This window comes from Polistes canadensis, unplaced genomic scaffold, assembly GCF_001313835.1.
Source record: "Polistes canadensis isolate GaletaPanama2010 unplaced genomic scaffold, ASM131383v1 scaffold_60, whole genome shotgun sequence".
NCBI lineage: Eukaryota > Metazoa > Arthropoda > Insecta > Hymenoptera > Vespidae > Polistes > Polistes canadensis.
This window is the reverse complement of record NW_014569607.1, coordinates 125,960-144,748: the sequence shown is the minus strand read 5'-3', so window position 1 is coordinate 144,748 and position 18,789 is coordinate 125,960. Positions and strand designations below refer to the sequence as shown.

The 18,789-nt window shown below is 37.1% G+C and overlaps 1 protein-coding gene across 1 annotated transcript in view; it reads right to left on the bottom strand.

Moving 5' to 3' along the window:
* LOC106785963 overlaps positions 1-18,789 on the bottom strand; it is a 137,334-nt gene that overhangs the window by 56,289 nt on the left and 62,256 nt on the right. The window contains exon 5 of the mRNA XM_014746849.1: positions 7,892-8,008. Within this exon, the coding sequence (XP_014602335.1) occupies positions 7,892-8,008 (117 nt within the window). The remainder of the gene's footprint in view (positions 1-7,891; positions 8,009-18,789) is intronic.

Genomic DNA, 18,789 nt, shown 5'->3' with positions numbered 1-18,789 from the left:
TATGTCCAACCGATTGAGCTTTATTTTATCCGCGACGAAAGATTAAACTATATATAATTTTCTTTTAGCGTCAATGGTCCTTTGAAGAGAACCGATAAGCAGCATTATGAGGCGGCAAAGATGAGCTTGCTAGAGGCATACGAGAGTGGAACTTCCATCTAGGATATTTGCGGTTGGCATTATTTGTTCGTCACCCGTATACCTTCATCGTTGAACGATCTACGAACGAACGAACGAACCATTAACCGCGTATGCTTGCTATCCCTCCTCTTGTTTATTAGTTCCTTGAGTATCGAAATATGCCGTTGATTTGGAAGAGTCGGCAGAAAGATCAAATATCTGTCGAGTAAACTATCCAAATCGTCATGAATAATACTGTGTCCTTGATGAAGTTTGCTCAGAACGGCTTCGTTAATCCCTCTATCTCACTTCAAAAGCCCGTTTAACGAGTAGATACAAGCTTCTACATATTTTTCTTGCCCGTTTTACTCTTCTTTCATTCCAATAAATCGATCTTTCCATTGACCACTTTCGTGTTTCCTTTTCAAACTTTCCGATACATCTCTTAATACGAAATGTCTTTTCAACGAGTCGTCAAGTTCTCTCTATTCTTTCGCATTTTTCCCTTTTTCACAAATATCGAATGATTTGCATATCGCGATCGTGGAACCTGATTCGTCTCTGATTACAGTATGACAAATGGATATTCACCTCATTCGTAATTCGAATTGTGTGCCCTACAATGTTCAAACTCTCGTTAAATTATATCAAAAAATAATGTAAAATGTTTTGCTCGACGAAACGTGAAAATTTATTTCATTTCTATCAGTACGGTGTGTGTGTGTTTATTATGTTTTAAATGTTAGCAAAATGAAGTCTATCTTGCTCTCTCTCGGATAATTTAAAAGGAACTCGAGGAATGTAGATCTAAAAGTAAAAAAAACATACAACTAGGATAGCTATTAATGATGTTCTTTCCTTGGAACGAAAAGAGAAACATCGAGATAGGTTGGTAACGATGCTGCTGGTAACGTGTGTCGTTAACATTAGCACTACAGTCCCGTAATTTGCACACTCTAGATCCACTTTTGTTCCTTCCGCCTCTTTCGTCGTTCTCTATCTTTCTCTTATCCCCTTTAATGATCTCCTCTCTTCCCCCTTTCTCGTATATAGCCTTACGTAGCACGGAACCGAGGTAAACGTGTTGGTGCTATTACGAAATGGCACGAGTAATTTTCGCAATGAAGTGTTGAGCTACATCGTTCTTCGCTTTCCTAATGTAGGCACTTTAGACATCGTAAGACGACGATACGTTGGCTCGTTCCAAGAATATTCGTCAAACGTAACGGAGCTTTGTCCACACCATGTATTTATCCAAATTTCGAATTCAATTCGCGAAGTGTGATCTTCAATATTTTACGTATAATTTTTTAAATGACAAAAATGTCGACGAGTCGAAAGGGTGTGGTGGGGTTGGGTGGGGGGAGGGGGTGTTGAGTCACGAACAATTCACATTTATTTTCGGCGACAGGATAACGTTGCCAACGGAGATATCATTTTTTAAAGTCTTTCTTCCTCGAGGTTCTCCTTCGAAATCGGTGTTTGAAACGGGGGCGGGGGCGTGGGGAAGGGGGAAGGTGGGGGAAAGCATTAGCCGAAGATATAGCTTACAAAAGTCCTCCGTAAATCGTAGCGGCTATCGCGGAATCCATTTTTCCTAGATCACTGACTTATCCTAATGGGTTGATAAAATATTCAGAAGGCAACGACGAATAAATTTTAGTAGTGAACCGAAACGGAACGAAACGGAACGCGTTCGTTGTACTCGACTTTAGTAATATACCCCAGGGTACTCATCTTCTTGAGTTCTCGGTGTGGCGCACATAGAATTCGAAGCCGATATTGTGCGGCTTATCTTAGGGAAAAGTTACTCCCTTTCTTGTGTCCTCGACTTAGATAGTTCGTTTTCTCCCTGTCTTTGGACGATGAGAGTGGTAATCCCTGGAGAATTCTAACGGAAAATTATCTCGAAAAATGTATTTTCAAGACTTCGCAAAAGAAAGAAAAAAGAAGAGGAAACGAAACAAAAATAGGGGCACTTTGAACCGTACTAGAAACAGATTTGCCAGATTTATATCCTTGCTTTCTCTCATTCATTTTTTCTTCATTTATTTTTCTATTATGTTAAGCCACGACAAAATTTCGCTTTTATAAGACTAATCTATAAATCGATATTGGAACATGCGATCGGGATAATGGTTCTAATTGTTCGTCGTTATTAAGCAGGATCGTGGGTCGTCAATGTGATAATTTATATGATGGGTACGATTAAACGTATCGTATATACTCAGCTTATCTATAAAGAGAATAGAAATTCTATGAAATTCTATGGATTGTATTTACGTAATAGTTGAGGAAAAAATGTTCGTTAGTTGAATGTTAAATAGGATATCATATTTTTTAAATATGTTTTTATAAGTAAATAAATGCATGAGTTTACATATATACATACGTGTGTGTGTAAAAATAGATGCATAGATATACTCAACTTATCCATTTTGAAGAAAAATCCTTTCGTGTCGTAGTCTATTTCAGCGAGCATGAAATTATAAAATGCAAATACGTTGTCGAAGAAATACGATGATTGGACGTTTCTTTTTTTTTCCCCAGGGTAACAGATTGGGATATCTACTTTCCGTATTTTACTAGCAATTTTGTTATATACGAGACCATTTGACGAGTCTACTTGCAGTATACATATATCTTTTTCCTTTCTTATTTGTTAACGCGATTGAGGAAGGAATGGAATGCAAACGCAGCACGACCCGCATCCATCCAATTGACGAACCTTGCAAGAGGAAACCTACAAATGGAACAAAAACTCGAACGTAGATGAAAAAGAAAAGGTTTCGCGTTGGATTACGCGTTAAACCAAAATTGTGGTTTTGAAGGATTTCTTCGACAGTCTATTTCCGTATCTTTTCAACTTGAGTTATATTTTTTTGCCCCCATCACGACGTCAGAATTTGTTCTTTTCGCGTAGGACGCGTGAAATCGGTGCTACCGCGAGACAGACTTCTTACGCTTCGAATATCTTATGCGAAACGTGTCATTCCTATCTTCTCTCTGAGAGAAATGTATATAGGTATATACATACACACACACATACATACATATATATAGTTGGACTTCTCTTTCTTTATTCTACATCCACCGTAAGTGACATCGTTTTACCTTCGTGTTCAGCCCTCTTTCCTTTATATTTGTTTTCTCGAAAATTGTTTCCAGAGGTATAGGAGATACGATAGAAGTTATATATCTATCTACTATACCTATAGGTAAACGGAGAAGGAAATTCTCTAGACGATACGAAAAGTGATATGGAAAGTCGACGAAGCGAAGAATACGCGATGAGAAAAAGAAAGAAGGAGTCACGGATTTACTGCTTTTTCATTCGCTTAATGGACCGTTTAATACACGTCCGATCCACAAGTATCTCGCTTTTGTCGAATTATCGATTCTTATTAGCCAAGTGCAAAGTTCCAAAAGTTTAACCTGGCTTATGGTCGCGTGGAAAGAGACGTAACGAGAGAGAGAGAGAGAGAGAGAGAGAGAGAGAGAGAGAGATAGAAAGGGACAAACTTTAAAACAGTTTCCTTCTTGCGAAGGTCGAAAACTCGGCCTTTCCTCGACACTCGCTGAACTAAATTAGGCCGAGGTTTCACAGTTTAGCATCTTCAAGAGAGCAAACACCGACTTGGAGAAACTTCAAGCAAACGTAGTTTCTTCTCTCCGAGAGAAACTGACTTTCGTCCATCGAATTTACTTACAGAGTATATCTATGTATATAAAACTATTTATGTATGTATCTATGTATCTAAATCGATCCGAGTTTAAAGTAAAGTTACCGTGGGAATCAGAATCGCACGAAATTTCATCCGGATGAGCTATTACATATATACGTCTAGCGTATTTTATCTATCTACGTACGTACCATTTATCTTTCATTGTTCGTTAAACATTCTTCTCTTGCTTTTTCCTAATCGATACGAAAGAAAAGAAAAAAAACGCGTAGCGTGATAGAGAGAGAGAGAGAGAGAGAGAGAGAGAGAGAAAGTGTATACGTCTCTATCATGGAATATCATTTATAAATTATTTCCGAAGGGAACACCATTTATCAAACTACTAAAGTAATACTAATCTATGATAGTAATTGTTAGAAAAAACTATTAATATACATCATGTTTAATGTATAAGAACGTTTATTTAATCTACCTATTCTAGTTTCGTATAACAATTATATTACAATCTATATGAATATTCTCTTTCACGGTTATAACATTTGATTATTTTTCGTATTAATCGATATGGAACGTGATATTTATTCAAACGAAAATTGTTAGAACAAAAATGTTGAGATTATAATAGAGAACCCAGGAATACATCCAAATTGAATGGCACACGTTGTTCTACATCAGCGAGAGACTTTAGTAATTTTAGTGCATCATCAAGGATCACTTTTCGTTGATGTTCATACGCAGGTCGAACTGTCGAAAAAATATCAATGGAAAATGAACGATTTATTTTATAATCCATGTTGATGTTGTTTGGTTGAACGATGCTGTTTGCTAGCTACGAATATTTGCAGAGATTTTTGGCAACTATTAATTTACTGTTCTTTCTTTTGTGTAATTTAACGGACGTACCGGAAAATGAAAACCTATCCCGAATTTAATAACCCGATACATATAACTAAATTACTTTCCAAAGTTAGCGTAGTTATCGAGATATTTTGAAAAAGTATCGATACGATAGGAGAGTGGAGTGGGGGGGGGGGAGAGGGGGAGAGTAATAAAAAAACGGATTCCAGTTTCGAATTTCGCGACGATTAGTCAGAATAAATCGTCGGCGATATCGCTTCCGTTATTTTCAAACTTTTCTAGTTTAATGATCCAAAGCCAGTCCGTATCCTCCGTGGGCAATGGCCGTACCTTAAAAACTGCATTATGTGACGCGGGTAGATACGTAACGCGAAAACTTTCTTCTTATCCATATCCTGTTGCGTTACTCTATCTTATTGAATAATTCAGTTTCGGTTTCAATGTTTTGTTATGATGTAAAGGAAAGCCACGTAGAATAAGTTGCACAATCCGATTATAATTTCACGCGAATTTTCCTCGTTTTATCGATTCGATGTTCGTTCTATTTTCCTCTCGCATCCTTTTTTCCTTCTTTCTAATTTAACGTTTCGGCTTATCGTTTTATTACTTTTTTTTATTTTTGCGCCTTTTTTTTCTTTTTGGTTTCCCTTCCAACGAACGAAATCTCTGACTCTCAATTTTGCGATTTACGGCAAAATCCAGGATTTTTAGTTACTATCATTCTTTCGCTCGTTTTCACATATATTTTCGATCGGCCGAACGGTTAACAATGCGTGCGAACACCGCGTATAATCGTATTTTTAATATTTTCCTACATAGGTTAATAGTCGGTTACGTTTTATTGTACTTTATATGGTCGGTTTCTATTTTGTAATAATCTTCCGGTCTTCTCTGATAATTAGTAACGCACACAAGTTGATAGGCATTAGTCGATAATCGTATTTCAATTGGTTGTCCAATAGTCGAAGGACGAAATTAAAATCCAATCCGTCCGCGTCGGTTGATCGGGTCGATAGGCTTGATCATCCTGATAGTTAACGATCGCGATATAATCTACGAAATCTAATTTTAGCAGGAAATTGATAGACGCGGTCGTTTGTGCGTGCAACCTGGTGTACGCGACATAGTATCGACCGCAAACTCGGCGAATGTAAATATTCAATCAAACTGATTATTTATTTCAATTATGTTATATTTTCCGGGTTGAAGGAAATCATTTGAGGCTTGCGTTATGTTCGATTAAAACCTAATATATTATATAAGCTCGTTGCGTTTTCCATTTTGCAATAGGTATTTATTTATTTACATTAATACAACATATATGTTATGTTCAAAGTGAATTACACTTTGAAAGAAACGAGACGCGATTGTTCGAGTAGAAATTTCGATTATATCAACTTGCAACGCAGTTGGCTTTTTACGCTACGGATATAACGTTTTTTCCGAAAATGCTTTTTCGTTCGTGCTGCCCGTTTGTTTCGTAGAAACAATCCGTACGAAACATCTCGCACAAATGTTCGGTCGGACAAAATTCAGTTATCGCTTTTCGACCTGTAACTTTTCCGTCTGTTTTGAATCGCTAACTAGACCGGTCTGTTTTCGAGATGTGCGAGTAGTAGACTGGCACGAAGACGTGCCAGGGAAATAATGGATGTTTTATGTATGCAGCTACGTTGAACGGTAACGATACGGGTATAAATATTTGATGAGAGAATTCTAGTAACGAAACGAGATACTTCTAGTAAGATTCCTTTCCCGGACAATCTATGTTTTTTTCCTGCTTCAATTAAGAAACCTAAATATGGTACTACGTGATTCTATGTCTTCCTTACGTCATCGATACTACTCTCCATTGCCGTTTTTATTTTTGCTCTATATTTCTTTTCTCTACGATAGCATTATTTCCTATTCGGTTTGATTCAACCTTTCCTTTTTACCGTCAATATATTTAAGATGGATAATACACGCGTTGTTGAAATAATACAAAATAATCTTCCTCGATGTTCCGAGACGTTTATTTCATTTTCAAGACAAAGCGTTTGCCAGGCAGGCACGCGCGCGAGTATCAACGAATGTTTACTTTACCTTTGGAGATAAATTAATTTATATGCAAATTAAGGTTCACCGAGTGACGAGACGCATTGCGTAACTAGGGTCCAAACTTATTGCTTTTATCGAGCAATTAGTTACATAATTGTTATTTCAAAGGACGTTCTCGTACTCTCGTTAGCAGCCTGATAATTTGATCTCTTATTCTTAGTTTCGAGGAATTAAGAGTAATAATTATTTCTTTATATCGCTAAAGTTAAATAAACTCGAAAAATAATATTCTTTATTTAATGTCTAACGGATGACTTATCGACGTCCCTGTATTCTTAGTTTCAATAGATGTGATAAGAAGAGCCCAGGTCCGCAAGAAGCACTTAACTCGGAACGTGACTCTATTTCTTAATGGGCTTGAAATTCTATCTCTTTTTCTTTGTCAGCCAATCTATCCTTCCTCGACATACATCTAGGAAAGGAAGGGCCTATATATGGGAAGGGTTATCCTATCATAAAGCCGAGATTATTAGGTTGGATTCGATGAAAAATTCTATTCTCCTTTCATTTTTATTTACTTCCGTTGACAGCTATTAACAACGAGATCCAATATCAAGTTTATTCGGTGAAAAAGTAATTGGTACATTCGTTCGGGGAATATTAAACATTGTTAAATGTTTCCCAAGTGCTTTTTATTATATTTACTTGATTTTATTCTATTTTCTTTTTTATTTGGTTTCATTTGATTTGATTATTTTGATTTTTCGTGGAAATATATGCGTAATCGGTAGACTTTCTATTTTTCTTTTTCCAGGAACAAGCGCGTAAATGTTTGCGCTAGTGGAACGTATTTTACATTAATGTTCCTGCTCGACGACATCGATTAATACCAATTAGGAAGGGGCTGCTCCTTTAACTCTATTTCCATTCCTACTAATCACCCTGGATCCATTTAGTAGGAGCTGAGGGGAAAGGGCGAGAGGACGAAATGAAAAGCGGGAATCGAGAATGGTCGAGTTGGCGAGTTACCGAGACAGCAAGAACGGTTCTCTACGTTGAAATACTGGAAACGCGACAATACAGGGCTGTAGCTAAAAGGTGTACCGGACCGACAAATATAGGTACCCACGTATATCTACATACGTATATCTACATACGTATATCTACATACGTTTAGGTGCGTTACTCACTGCATGTGAAGGGTCGCGACCGGCTTGTCGGAAAAGAGGACGACCGGTCGGTCGAATCGTTTGTTGCGACCGCAGACTCGAGCTCCACCCTCGAATTGAAGCCAGCCACCTTGGCACCTGCAACAAAAAACCGATTCTCTCTGTAACCAGCTATTACTCTCGCAAGAACAAAACTATCCTCTTCGGTACCATTTGCTAATTAATTTCGCTTCCTATCTTTCCTCCCTAAATTTTCATTTTAACAAGGGAATTGCATTCGTTCGTTAAATAAACTTACCCAATTTAATATTCACCGACATTACTTTCATTCTCATTCTAATATCTTTTATATTTTTTCAGTCCATCTATCTCGATTTATTTCAATGTCTATTTCTAGATATTAAACCATTTCCATCGTTGATAAAACAACAATCTTAAATTTGTCGTCATTTACATGCATTATTGCCAATACGAAATATTATTTTCAAAGTTAAGGACCCCAATAAGCATGGAATACGACGAAGAAATCGGTTTGACCTAATCGTCTCGAGTGTTGCTATTTTGTCCGAGCGAAAAGGGTTAATAATTTAGTCAGATTGTAATCTTATTTCATTCTTTCCCCATCCCTTTGTCCAAATAAATAACCTTTCCTCCGTAAATAGGAAATGCTTGGAGAAAAGTTGAATTATACGAGAACGCTGCTTCGCGTTTTAAAAGCAATGAATTAAATAACGTCACGTCGATTATCGGAGTTCTATGCATACGCCGTTGTGTTAAACACGTAGAGAATAAAAATGGTTCCAAGCATATTCGTTAACTACGTCCACAGAACCTTCGTATCAGCAATAATCTCTCTATTTCTTTTTTGCTTTGTAATTCTGCTTTTAGTATCACCGCCATCACCAGTACCATCATCGCAGAGCGAAAAATCTCGTTTCAATAAGACACGAAGAGCCAGAATTAAAAAATGCGATATTACGTTCCCGAGGATCATTACGATCGTTGCTGCAAGGGTACTAAAATAAACGATGCGACATCGCGTATATTCCGAACGGAGAAAAAAAATGTTACAATCCTCCCTTCATGCGACATTTTGAAAAGAGGTTAGTCGGTTAATTGTCAGACGATCCAAGCTGCGAAAAGTCGTTATTACGCCTAGCGTTTGTTTTCTACGCTAAGTGGGAAGAAGTGCTGTGTTAGGGTACACATACACCTTCTTTCTCTCTCTCTTTCTCTCTTTTTCTGTTTATGCCAGGAAAACGATTATCGACGAGGGGTTAGAACCGAAATTGCTTCTTCGTTTACGTCGAGCCAACTTCAAAGGATTTGTTTTACTATGGAAAAGGGAAAAGGGAATGATGCTGAACTATGTTGAAAGAGAAAGAGAGGGAAAGTAAAGGAAAGGGGAGGAAAAGAGAAAAGCATACACAGAGAGGAAGAAGATGGTGGTTGGTGGTAGGGGATAAGAGGTAGGGGATAGGTGTTTCGAAAGTGTGGTAACGCAACGTTGGTAATACGCAACGAGGGAATCATGCTGATTCAATCAGTTCCGTCTTCTCGCTTTTGCTCTTCTAAAAGGGAAATACAGGAACGTTCTATAACACGCTTCGCTGATTATTCGCCGTCAAGATTTCGTGAAATATCGCGCCGGAAACGACCCTCTTTCCAATTTGGGGAAACCCGAGCTCGACCCCTTGTCACGCGAAATCGAGGTTGTCTTTTAACCTCTAATCAGTATACCGGAGACATTTACGATTGCTTTCTGGGAAATTCTCAAAGTATTCTTACTCTCCCGTTACTCATCTTATATCCTTTCATCGGCTAGAAAACGATTTATTTGACCGAAACGTCGATATGTAATCCTCGTGGTACTTAGATATTCGCTAAAAGATCTCGTAAAGATCTTTACGTGAGTTTTATAAGTCATATTTTTTCTTTTAATAGTATTTGATTTCTTTAAGAACGTGCCGTGCAAGCAAATGGTCTTATCCTTTTCTATATCTCTTTAATTCGTCAACGTGCTCGAGTCTTCCTGACCTAATTTCTTATACGTTGATAGAGTAAAAGAAACAAAAGGATTAGTTTTTTTTTTCTTCATGAGAGTTCTGACGATATTAGATGACGAATAAAATGGGAAAGATATATTTGAATTGTAAGGTAGACGAAAAATTCGATTTAAAAAAGTAAACATATCGTCTTGTTGACCCCGGATTAACTTTATATTATTTTTTTGTTGTTCCCCGAGACGCCACCTCGGCCGTCAGTCGGTTGCTTTTATTTCATTACTCGTGCCTCGCCGTATTCGCGGAGTGACAATGAAAAATTCCATAATTATTATTTTCTTAATATTACTTTTTTTCTTCGACGGTAAAAGGAAAGATTAACATTATACAACACGTTCTATAGGCGACGGAGCAATCCTACGTTGGGATTTTAAAACTGAGACAATTATGGAAATAAATTCTTTTGAAGCTTCTCCCTCTTTCTCTCTCTCTCTCTCTCGCTTTCTTTCCTTGCATTTTTTCAGGACTATGCAACGGCCGTTATGGTACCCTTAAGTTACGAATCGCTACGGTATAACAAATTTTCCATGAAGAAATCAAAATGGACAATTATGGAGAGAAAGTATAACGAAAGGTAGAGAGAGTGAGAGAGAGAGAGAGAGAGAGAGAGAGAGAGAGAAAGAGAGAGAAATGAAAAAAGATGGAAAGATAGAGAGTACGGAAGCCAACGTCATCTGCATTCGAATGAATGCTTAAATTACGTGCATAATTCATCGTCCATTTGTTGAACAGGATTCGAGGATTCGCCGAACTTTTATATTGACTCTAAAAGTAACTTCCTACCTTCCGACGAGTATTATTATTTTTTCCTACCTTCCTCCAGCACCACCAACACGATGCCTACGAGGAAGTTGAATTTTTCTTTTTATCCGATGAATGGCTTCGAGCGAACGTCTCCTATCAAAATTGCGAACGTTTCGGGGGACTGCGCAATTATTAGTGCTCGTTCGACGTTATAACACTTTCAAAGAATTCATTTTTATTGTTAGCGAAATATCCAATCTTATCGAAATTTTTCTGCTTGGCTTACATTGTTGAACGCGATAGTAGCCATCGTAATTGGAGTCGATGCATGGGTCTTATGTATGCATGTATGCAACAGAGAGAGAGAGAGAGAGAGAGAGAGAGAGAGACAGCTTGATAGACTCGGTTGATTTGACTACGGATTCCCCTCCGTTTTGGGTCGCGTAGTAACATCAATAACGTTAATTAACATATCAACGAGACAATCCCAGAAACGCGTTTACTCGAGCAATGCCTTTATCCATTCTCGAGAGTTCCCCTTTACCTGAGCTAGGCTCATTCGAATCTTGATATAATCCAGCATGTAGCAACACTTGCGTTCCATTGTTAAGCGAAAGCTCGGATACGTCGTGTCATAGTTCAACCGGTTCTATCGGACGCACCGCTTTTGAATTAATCGCTTGGCTTGCCTTCGATAAATTGCCGATTCTCTAGAGATCTTTGTCCTTTCCGAACGAATCCGGCAATTTCCATTGCCTCTGGCATTTTCTATCTCCTTTCTCTTTTCGTTTCCCTTTCGGTCAGCACGTCGATAAAACTTTTCCCTCGTTTTCGGTTCTCTATCGTATATCCAAACCCGAGAAGAATGAAAACCTATTTTCCTATCTTCCAAACGTTTTTCCAAAGATTTATGAAACGTCGTAGGGGTTAAAATACATCTTCTTTACAAACATTGCTTTTTTTCCGGGATTCTCTTAATTTTCGAACGAATAATAATGTGACGCGCATAAAATGAAATTTGTTTTACGCGATAATAATAATACGTAACGAAGAACATTACGTTTTTCCTTCCTTTTTATTGACTAACGCGTCGTACGATAAATATAAAACGTTTATTTCTATAAAAAAGAGAATAATAGTTATTAGTCTTTTGCGACATTTAGAGAATATATCGATACTGACGCGATACGCTCCGGTTTTCGGTGCATTTGGCGTCTGGTGCAGAACCGTAAAAGCGCGAATCAGCCTTTCTCACTTTTTCTCCTTCGTTGGCAGTCGGATACACGTGAAAAAGAAGAACATGGACGGAGCAACGTCCGTAGAGACTCGGCGAAGGATCCCCAGGAAATTGGATGCTTTTATTTCGCCCGATTTTCCCAGATGCAACGGCTGGTATTCTAACCTTTTGCTTTTTCTTTCTTTCTTTCTTTCTTTCTTTCTTTCCTTCCTTCCTTCTTTCCTTCTCTTTCTTTTTCTTTTTCTTTTTCTCTTTCTCTCTTCTCTCGGCCATAAGATGAACTTAACCCATGACCAGAAGATCGATTCGATTTCTCCACGGAGCACTAGTGGTATTTCTATTCCCTTGTACGGCCGTTTGCAAGAATTTATTAAGCTACGAAACAGACCTTTACACCACAAATGCTGAAAATCCTCTTTCTTTTTTTCTCTCTCCCTCTCTCTCTCCCCCTTTCAAGGTAATAGCAATTCGAGATCTTTGTCTTATTTTTTTCCCTATTCTTATTTTTATTCTTCCGTAGTTTTTTCCGTACGACCACGTAAAAGCCAAAAATTCAACACAATCATGCGATCATTTTGCTTTCGATAATATCAAGAGAGATACCTTTTCGAGATGAATAGACGATAGTTTCGCTTTAGATAATTATATTCTCATTCTAACTCGAAAGTTATCATCGTGCGAAACTATTATATAATTTCCGTTTCAGTCTACGAGCTTCTAAACATTTCCCTCGCAATTTGATATGCCCTGTCTCAAAGATTCTCCCGCAGTTACAATATTACTACAGAATACGATTCTATACTCGAATTGGCTTCTTAATTATTGTCTGTTGTTAGTTAAAAAGTGTATTCTGTTGAAAAAATATTCGAAGAGAAAGAGAAAGAGAAAGAGAGAGAGAGAGAGAGAGAGAGAGAATAGATTGCGAAAATGGGTTGTAGTAAGTAAATGAAAAAGAAATAAGGGATAGCGTAATGTGAGTTGCGACTGTGTAGTCTCTCTGAACTCCTATTGTTTCCTTCACGAAGTGTTTCACGAGAAAATTTCGTAAACGTCCGTTATCTTGATAGCTCGTCGTCTGAGAACTAACGATGTTTTTCATCTTGTCTGAACTGCTAAATGTACCCGTTTATTAAAAAAAATCACGAATAAAGAAAAAGGTATTTTCTTTTCAAGTATTACTTTACCTTTTCTATTCAACGGAGCAAAGAGTCAAACGTTAATTAACAGTGGTATTAAATAATTTGATGCTTCAAGAGTATACGGCAATGTTGGTAATTAATAAATTATACAAAGAAGTAACTTGACTTTTGCAATTTGCAGAACAATGTAGATCACGTTTCAACGCTACAATCTTATTTCCCTCTTTTATATTTTTTATTTTCTCAATAAATGAAGAAATACATATTTTGACGATAAAAAAAACTTTTCTTTTTTTCCTTTAATTAATCGAGAAAAATAGGACTTTTACTGAAACGAATTTTCATTTAATTTTCCTTCCCTCGAGAAACTCATTTTCTCTCTCTCTTTCTCTCTCTCTCTCTCTCTCTCTCTCTCTCTCTCTCCCTCTCTCTTTCTCTTACTTGCACTATGTCAAAATACACTAAACTATGCAATTTGACGTCTTGTCTTGAAGTACCTTAATCGCAGCAAAGCTTTCGAATTGAAAACGGATTTCCAAGGTGATCGTAAATGTTCTTGCAATTTCAATGTAAACGCGTACTCGAACATACTTATGCAGGCAAACGTTTACGCCAAAAGGTAATGCGCGTCTATTTATCTCTAACGTTCGACTAAAATTCCGCTAAAGTAAGCAATGAGAAGGTTTCTTCGAGGTAATAGCACCCGATGTCAGTCAGTCAACCGGAAATCGCTTACCGCACCCAAGCCGTCTCATATTTTACGTTTCCTCTCTTATTTCCCAGCTTTACCCCTCAATCCTCTATCTAACTTTCTCTCTCCCTCTCTTCAAACTCTCTTTTTCTCAATCTCGCGATTTCGTCCCTTTTCCTACCGCTCCTTACCTTTTCCTTCATCCCCATTTTCTACTTCCTTCCTTCGCCCTTCTCGCGATGCGACGCCCTGGAACGGAGTTATACTGCAAATCAATTTACTGAGGGCATTCAGACGGAATGGCGCTGAGAGCAGATTATAAATTTAAATGTAAACGGACATGGGGGGGGGGGCGTCCTTGAGGAAAAGTAGGAACAACGTTAAAGGCTAGTTGTCTCTCTCACCCTTTATTTCTTTCTTCCTTGATTCCGTTTGCACGTTGGAGCGTGAAGAAAAAGAGGGAAAATGAGAATTATCCTGATGGATCTTCCAGACGACGACGACGACAGGACGACGAAAAGACGTCGTGTGTAAACGTAAAGCTTTTTCGTTTTTAATAGAAGTTAGCGAGAGAAAACTAACGAGGTTTTAGTCTATTTTGAAAATTTCAGATTTTCATTCGGAAAAATACTTGATTCTTCTACCTTTGTTTGCCCTTTTTTTTCTTTTTCTTTTTCTTTTTTTTCTGTCAATTACAGTTCACAAATTAATTTTATATCGCGTTCGAATCACTCGAAACGAGTGATTTATAGGAAAAAAAAAATGTAATATCGTTAATACTTCACGAATATACCTACTGTTGGATATTTTTGAAATGAAAAAGAAGAACATTACGTATATCTCAGCGAGGATGTGACATCGAAGCTATACTCGATTAGATCCTGTCCAAAACAAATATTTCAAATGTTTCCACAGATATTCTAGGATATCTGTGCGAGTCAAAGGTGATTGAAAAGTTGATCCAGCATGTTTTCTATATTTCCATATATGTACATTGGTATATATCTAAATGCATACTATGTGTACGTGTATATATATATTGAAAAAGGTAGATAAACATTTGCTTACGTTATGAAATCGATTTCTATATACTCGCATGATTTCTTCTATCTCTTAGCTTTTTTCATCTTGTCTGTACACATCGTCCTTTCGTCATTATCTAAGTATGTCATCGAAAGCTGATCGTTCATTAAATTTGATTAATTTTCAATAATTTGCGTAGCTTTGTAAAATTCACAACGAAACAACAATTTTCTTCATTTTTTACCACATTTTATTAAATGACCACTGTTAAAGTTTCCATTAATACGAAAAAATAATGATTATCTTTTCGACTTTGTTCTCTCTCTCTCTCTCTCTCTCTCTCTCTCTCTCTCTCTTTATTGCTCTCTTGCTTGCTATACGAGGAAATTTTTCATTTGAATCGACGACGATAGAACGTATCGGGCGACGTGTCAGAATCTTGGATTTCGCAGCCGAAGCAAAGCAAATTTCCTTATCGAGAATTGTTAGGATCGTGTCAAAGTTTCGCACGTGTCTTTGACATCTGACATCGATTTCCTTCCATTTACGACCTTTGGAAATGGAGCGCGCGACGTTAGACGGTAAGCGACCGTTCTCATTTGAAATTCTTTTCGGTAGAATTTGATCGGATTACCCCGTGTGATTCGATTCTCCTCCTAAATTCGCGTTATCATATTTCCTAGTTTGACTTTGACAAAAAAAAAACATCTCGGAAAGTATTGCATTTCATTTTTGCGAGATCAATAATAATTGAATTTCAATTTTTCCTTATTTTTTTTCTTTTTTTTTTGACTATAACGCGAGATTATTATTTTAACGGGAGAGAGAGAGAGAGGGAGAGAGAGAGAGTCATTATCAACAATTTACATACGAACCGAGCGTATGCTTTTTTACCGTCAACATTTTTCCCTTATCTCTCTTTATTTTTCCATCTCTTTCTCCGGCTGTCTATCTTTGTCAGATGAACATGTAGTATCCTTTTTTTTTTTTTTTGCGACATTAGCATGACTACGGTGAGAAACGCCCGAGGATGAGTCGCGGGTTATTAGCGAGGGCAGAGCTGTCGGAAGAAAAAGTCTGGATTATTTCTCGTTATAATAATAACGTCGTTATTTTATTAAAAGACGAAACGTAAAAAAAGAAAAACAAGTAGGAGAAGAAGAAAAGGAAAGCCTAGTCAGAGCAGCGGGTGGAGAGGGGGGGGGGAAAGAGAGAAAAAAAGGTTGAAAAGATGAATGCTTTTTTAATAATGATTTTTGGATAAATATGGACGAATAGACAGATATTCAGATTGTTGAGAGATAAGAGGTTGAAACGGAAATGGGGCTGGGCCGATACGATACGCTCGTAACGTAGGAGAAAATACAGATGGAGGACGTTGAGTTGAATAATTGTACCTCGTCGAGTTTTATTAAAACATAGTTGGCTCGATGCGCAGAATCGCATACTCCATGTATATAACCATCGGTGATTTATATCCGACGTTATTTCGTACCGACACTATGCTCGTTGCAGGTAGATAGTTACAACAACGGCGGCACCAGGAACAGTAGCGAAAAATAACTGAAACTCCAAGTAGTACCAATGGATAGCGCGTACTCTTTGTCGTACCTTCGCAACGTGTTAAACGTCAAATCAAATTTTTTAACGATCAAAACGATTCCGATGAATGTATCGCATTGGGGTTGAAAATTGTTCCAACGAATCGGCCGAAGTTAGTTTCGTTTAATTCGGGTGCTACAATTGAATCCAATATCGATCAGTTAAGTACAAATCGTAGTCACTATGATCGAATAGATTCATGGGAGTTAGGGAAAACTCTGTGGCCTTTTTGTTTTACACGCTATTGCGTAAGCTTGGTTAACCGTGGCTGCTCGATTGTTCTCTCTGGTTAACGGAGGAAGAGAATTTCCAACCGGCGAGAATAAATCTAACTCCGAATTTACTGACGTTTGATCGATGACTTTAGGAAATTTCGCGAATGGAAAGTAGGATTGGTTGGTAGAAGCGACCAGAAATTTTAACGGATTTTCGAATTTTCGATGAAACTTGAAGGTACGATTTTATGGTCACTGACATGCGAACGAAGGGAGGTAGAGAAGACATATTTCATTCGGTGACTGCAAACGCGAACGTGTGATCCATTAACTAATTTATTTCTACCGAGACAAATTTCACTCGGTCGCGGAGCATGTAATCACTGCTGGAATTGCAACCGTTTGCAACTCTCACTTTCTCTTTCCTCGGTAAAACTCCTCTCCGAAAAGTCCTCCCCATCGCCATCACCCACTAATACCTCTAGTTCCTTCGCGCAGACCATTGAAAGGAAAGAGAAACACCGAGAACTCTCCGAACTCAGACGGTACTGTCGTAATATAGAAACTTAGGCAATTGGATCTGAAGTTTTGTGAAAACTCGACACGGAACTACAACGATGCAAAAGAGACGGAGAGATACGCGAAAGTGTATCTATTCTGCAAGATAGTACATATCGCGTACACGCTGAGAGAAACCGGAAATAATGATGCGGTCAAGCCATGCTATCTCGTTTGTTAATTGTTCGATTTGTTCTACGTCAGTACAAGTATCAGTATCATCGTATTTCTCGGCAAACGAATTTGCGCCGAGCAACAAATTTGCAACGATCGATCGAAACATCCACGCGAGAAATTGTTCACCTTTCTTTATTTTTAACAAGCTAAATATTAATGATAAAATAAACGAGCTCGTATCGTACATATTTTTTCGAAAATTCATTTAGTAAATAATATATCTTTATTGAAAGGATTTTTCTTTAATGAGAAATCGTTATTTATCAAATTAATAAATCATTCCAAATGAGAAGCATGCAAATTTGTAATAATAATATTGAATTTTGTAAATTTAAACAATGAAATGTTTATTAATATGAGAGAAGAGTGTTCTCATTTTCCACTGTAAAATGAAGCTAGGACTGAGTAAACATAATATTTGATTATACTTAAATTCATAAGTTTTCCTTTTCGACACCGAGAACGTTTTTATGCAAATGAATTAATGTAAATTACGAAATGAGTAATATAAACGTTGACATTATACTTGTGATACATATATGTATTTTAATTTTAAACGAGAGAATTTTCCTTCCTTTATTTTTCTTCCTTTCGCTTAAGGTTAAATTCGTTAATCGTAATTACACCTGCTCTCTTTGAGTGAATTAGCGCATGAAGCGAAACGTCGAAGAATCTTCCTGTGATGAATCTAACTAATTACGTTGTTTACTCGATGTCAATGGGAGACGTTGTAAGTAAAAGTGAGAGAATTTAACACGAACTAAAAGCGACACGCGAAACAAACTTACTTCTATCAAACTTCTTCAACTATCTTACACACTAACGCGATAAATAATGTGTCAATGTTATGTAGAAAACGTTTGCACGTTTTCTAAATGGGTCAGCTGTAATTTTAGCAAATATTTAAAGTTAACCGAGTATCGATAAGTCAGTACAAAAAACTTTCATTTTATTTCTTTGCTCTCCGTTCTAATTATACGCTTGACGATTGGGATCTTGAAAGACAGAAAGCAGGAAGAATATTTATATTTTTAGAACGTTTCAAGAACCATGTTGTATTACTTAACATATAAATATTCAAACATCGTTTAAAACGTCGCAGGAAGGTTTTATTTTATTTTTTTGTTTAATTTAAACGACCATCCCGTACAATTTTCACTTTCATTACGAAATAAATATTCGTTTTTTATACGATCATGTATTTGAACACATTGTTCGTTATATATAGATTTCATAAATAGTATTTGTGTGTAATATTAAAAGAACGGCATTTAACTATAGTCGTATTATAATTTGTTCGTTAGATTGTGTAATTAAGAAAGCTAGGACTAATAGCTTATGATTATTAATTGTGCGTAAACGTTCGAAAATATTTTCATGGAAGAATATTCTGGCTAAACAATTTCGTAAATTTCTTAACAGACAACAGGAGAGAGAAGAAAAAAGAAAATAAAAATAAAATAAAAATGA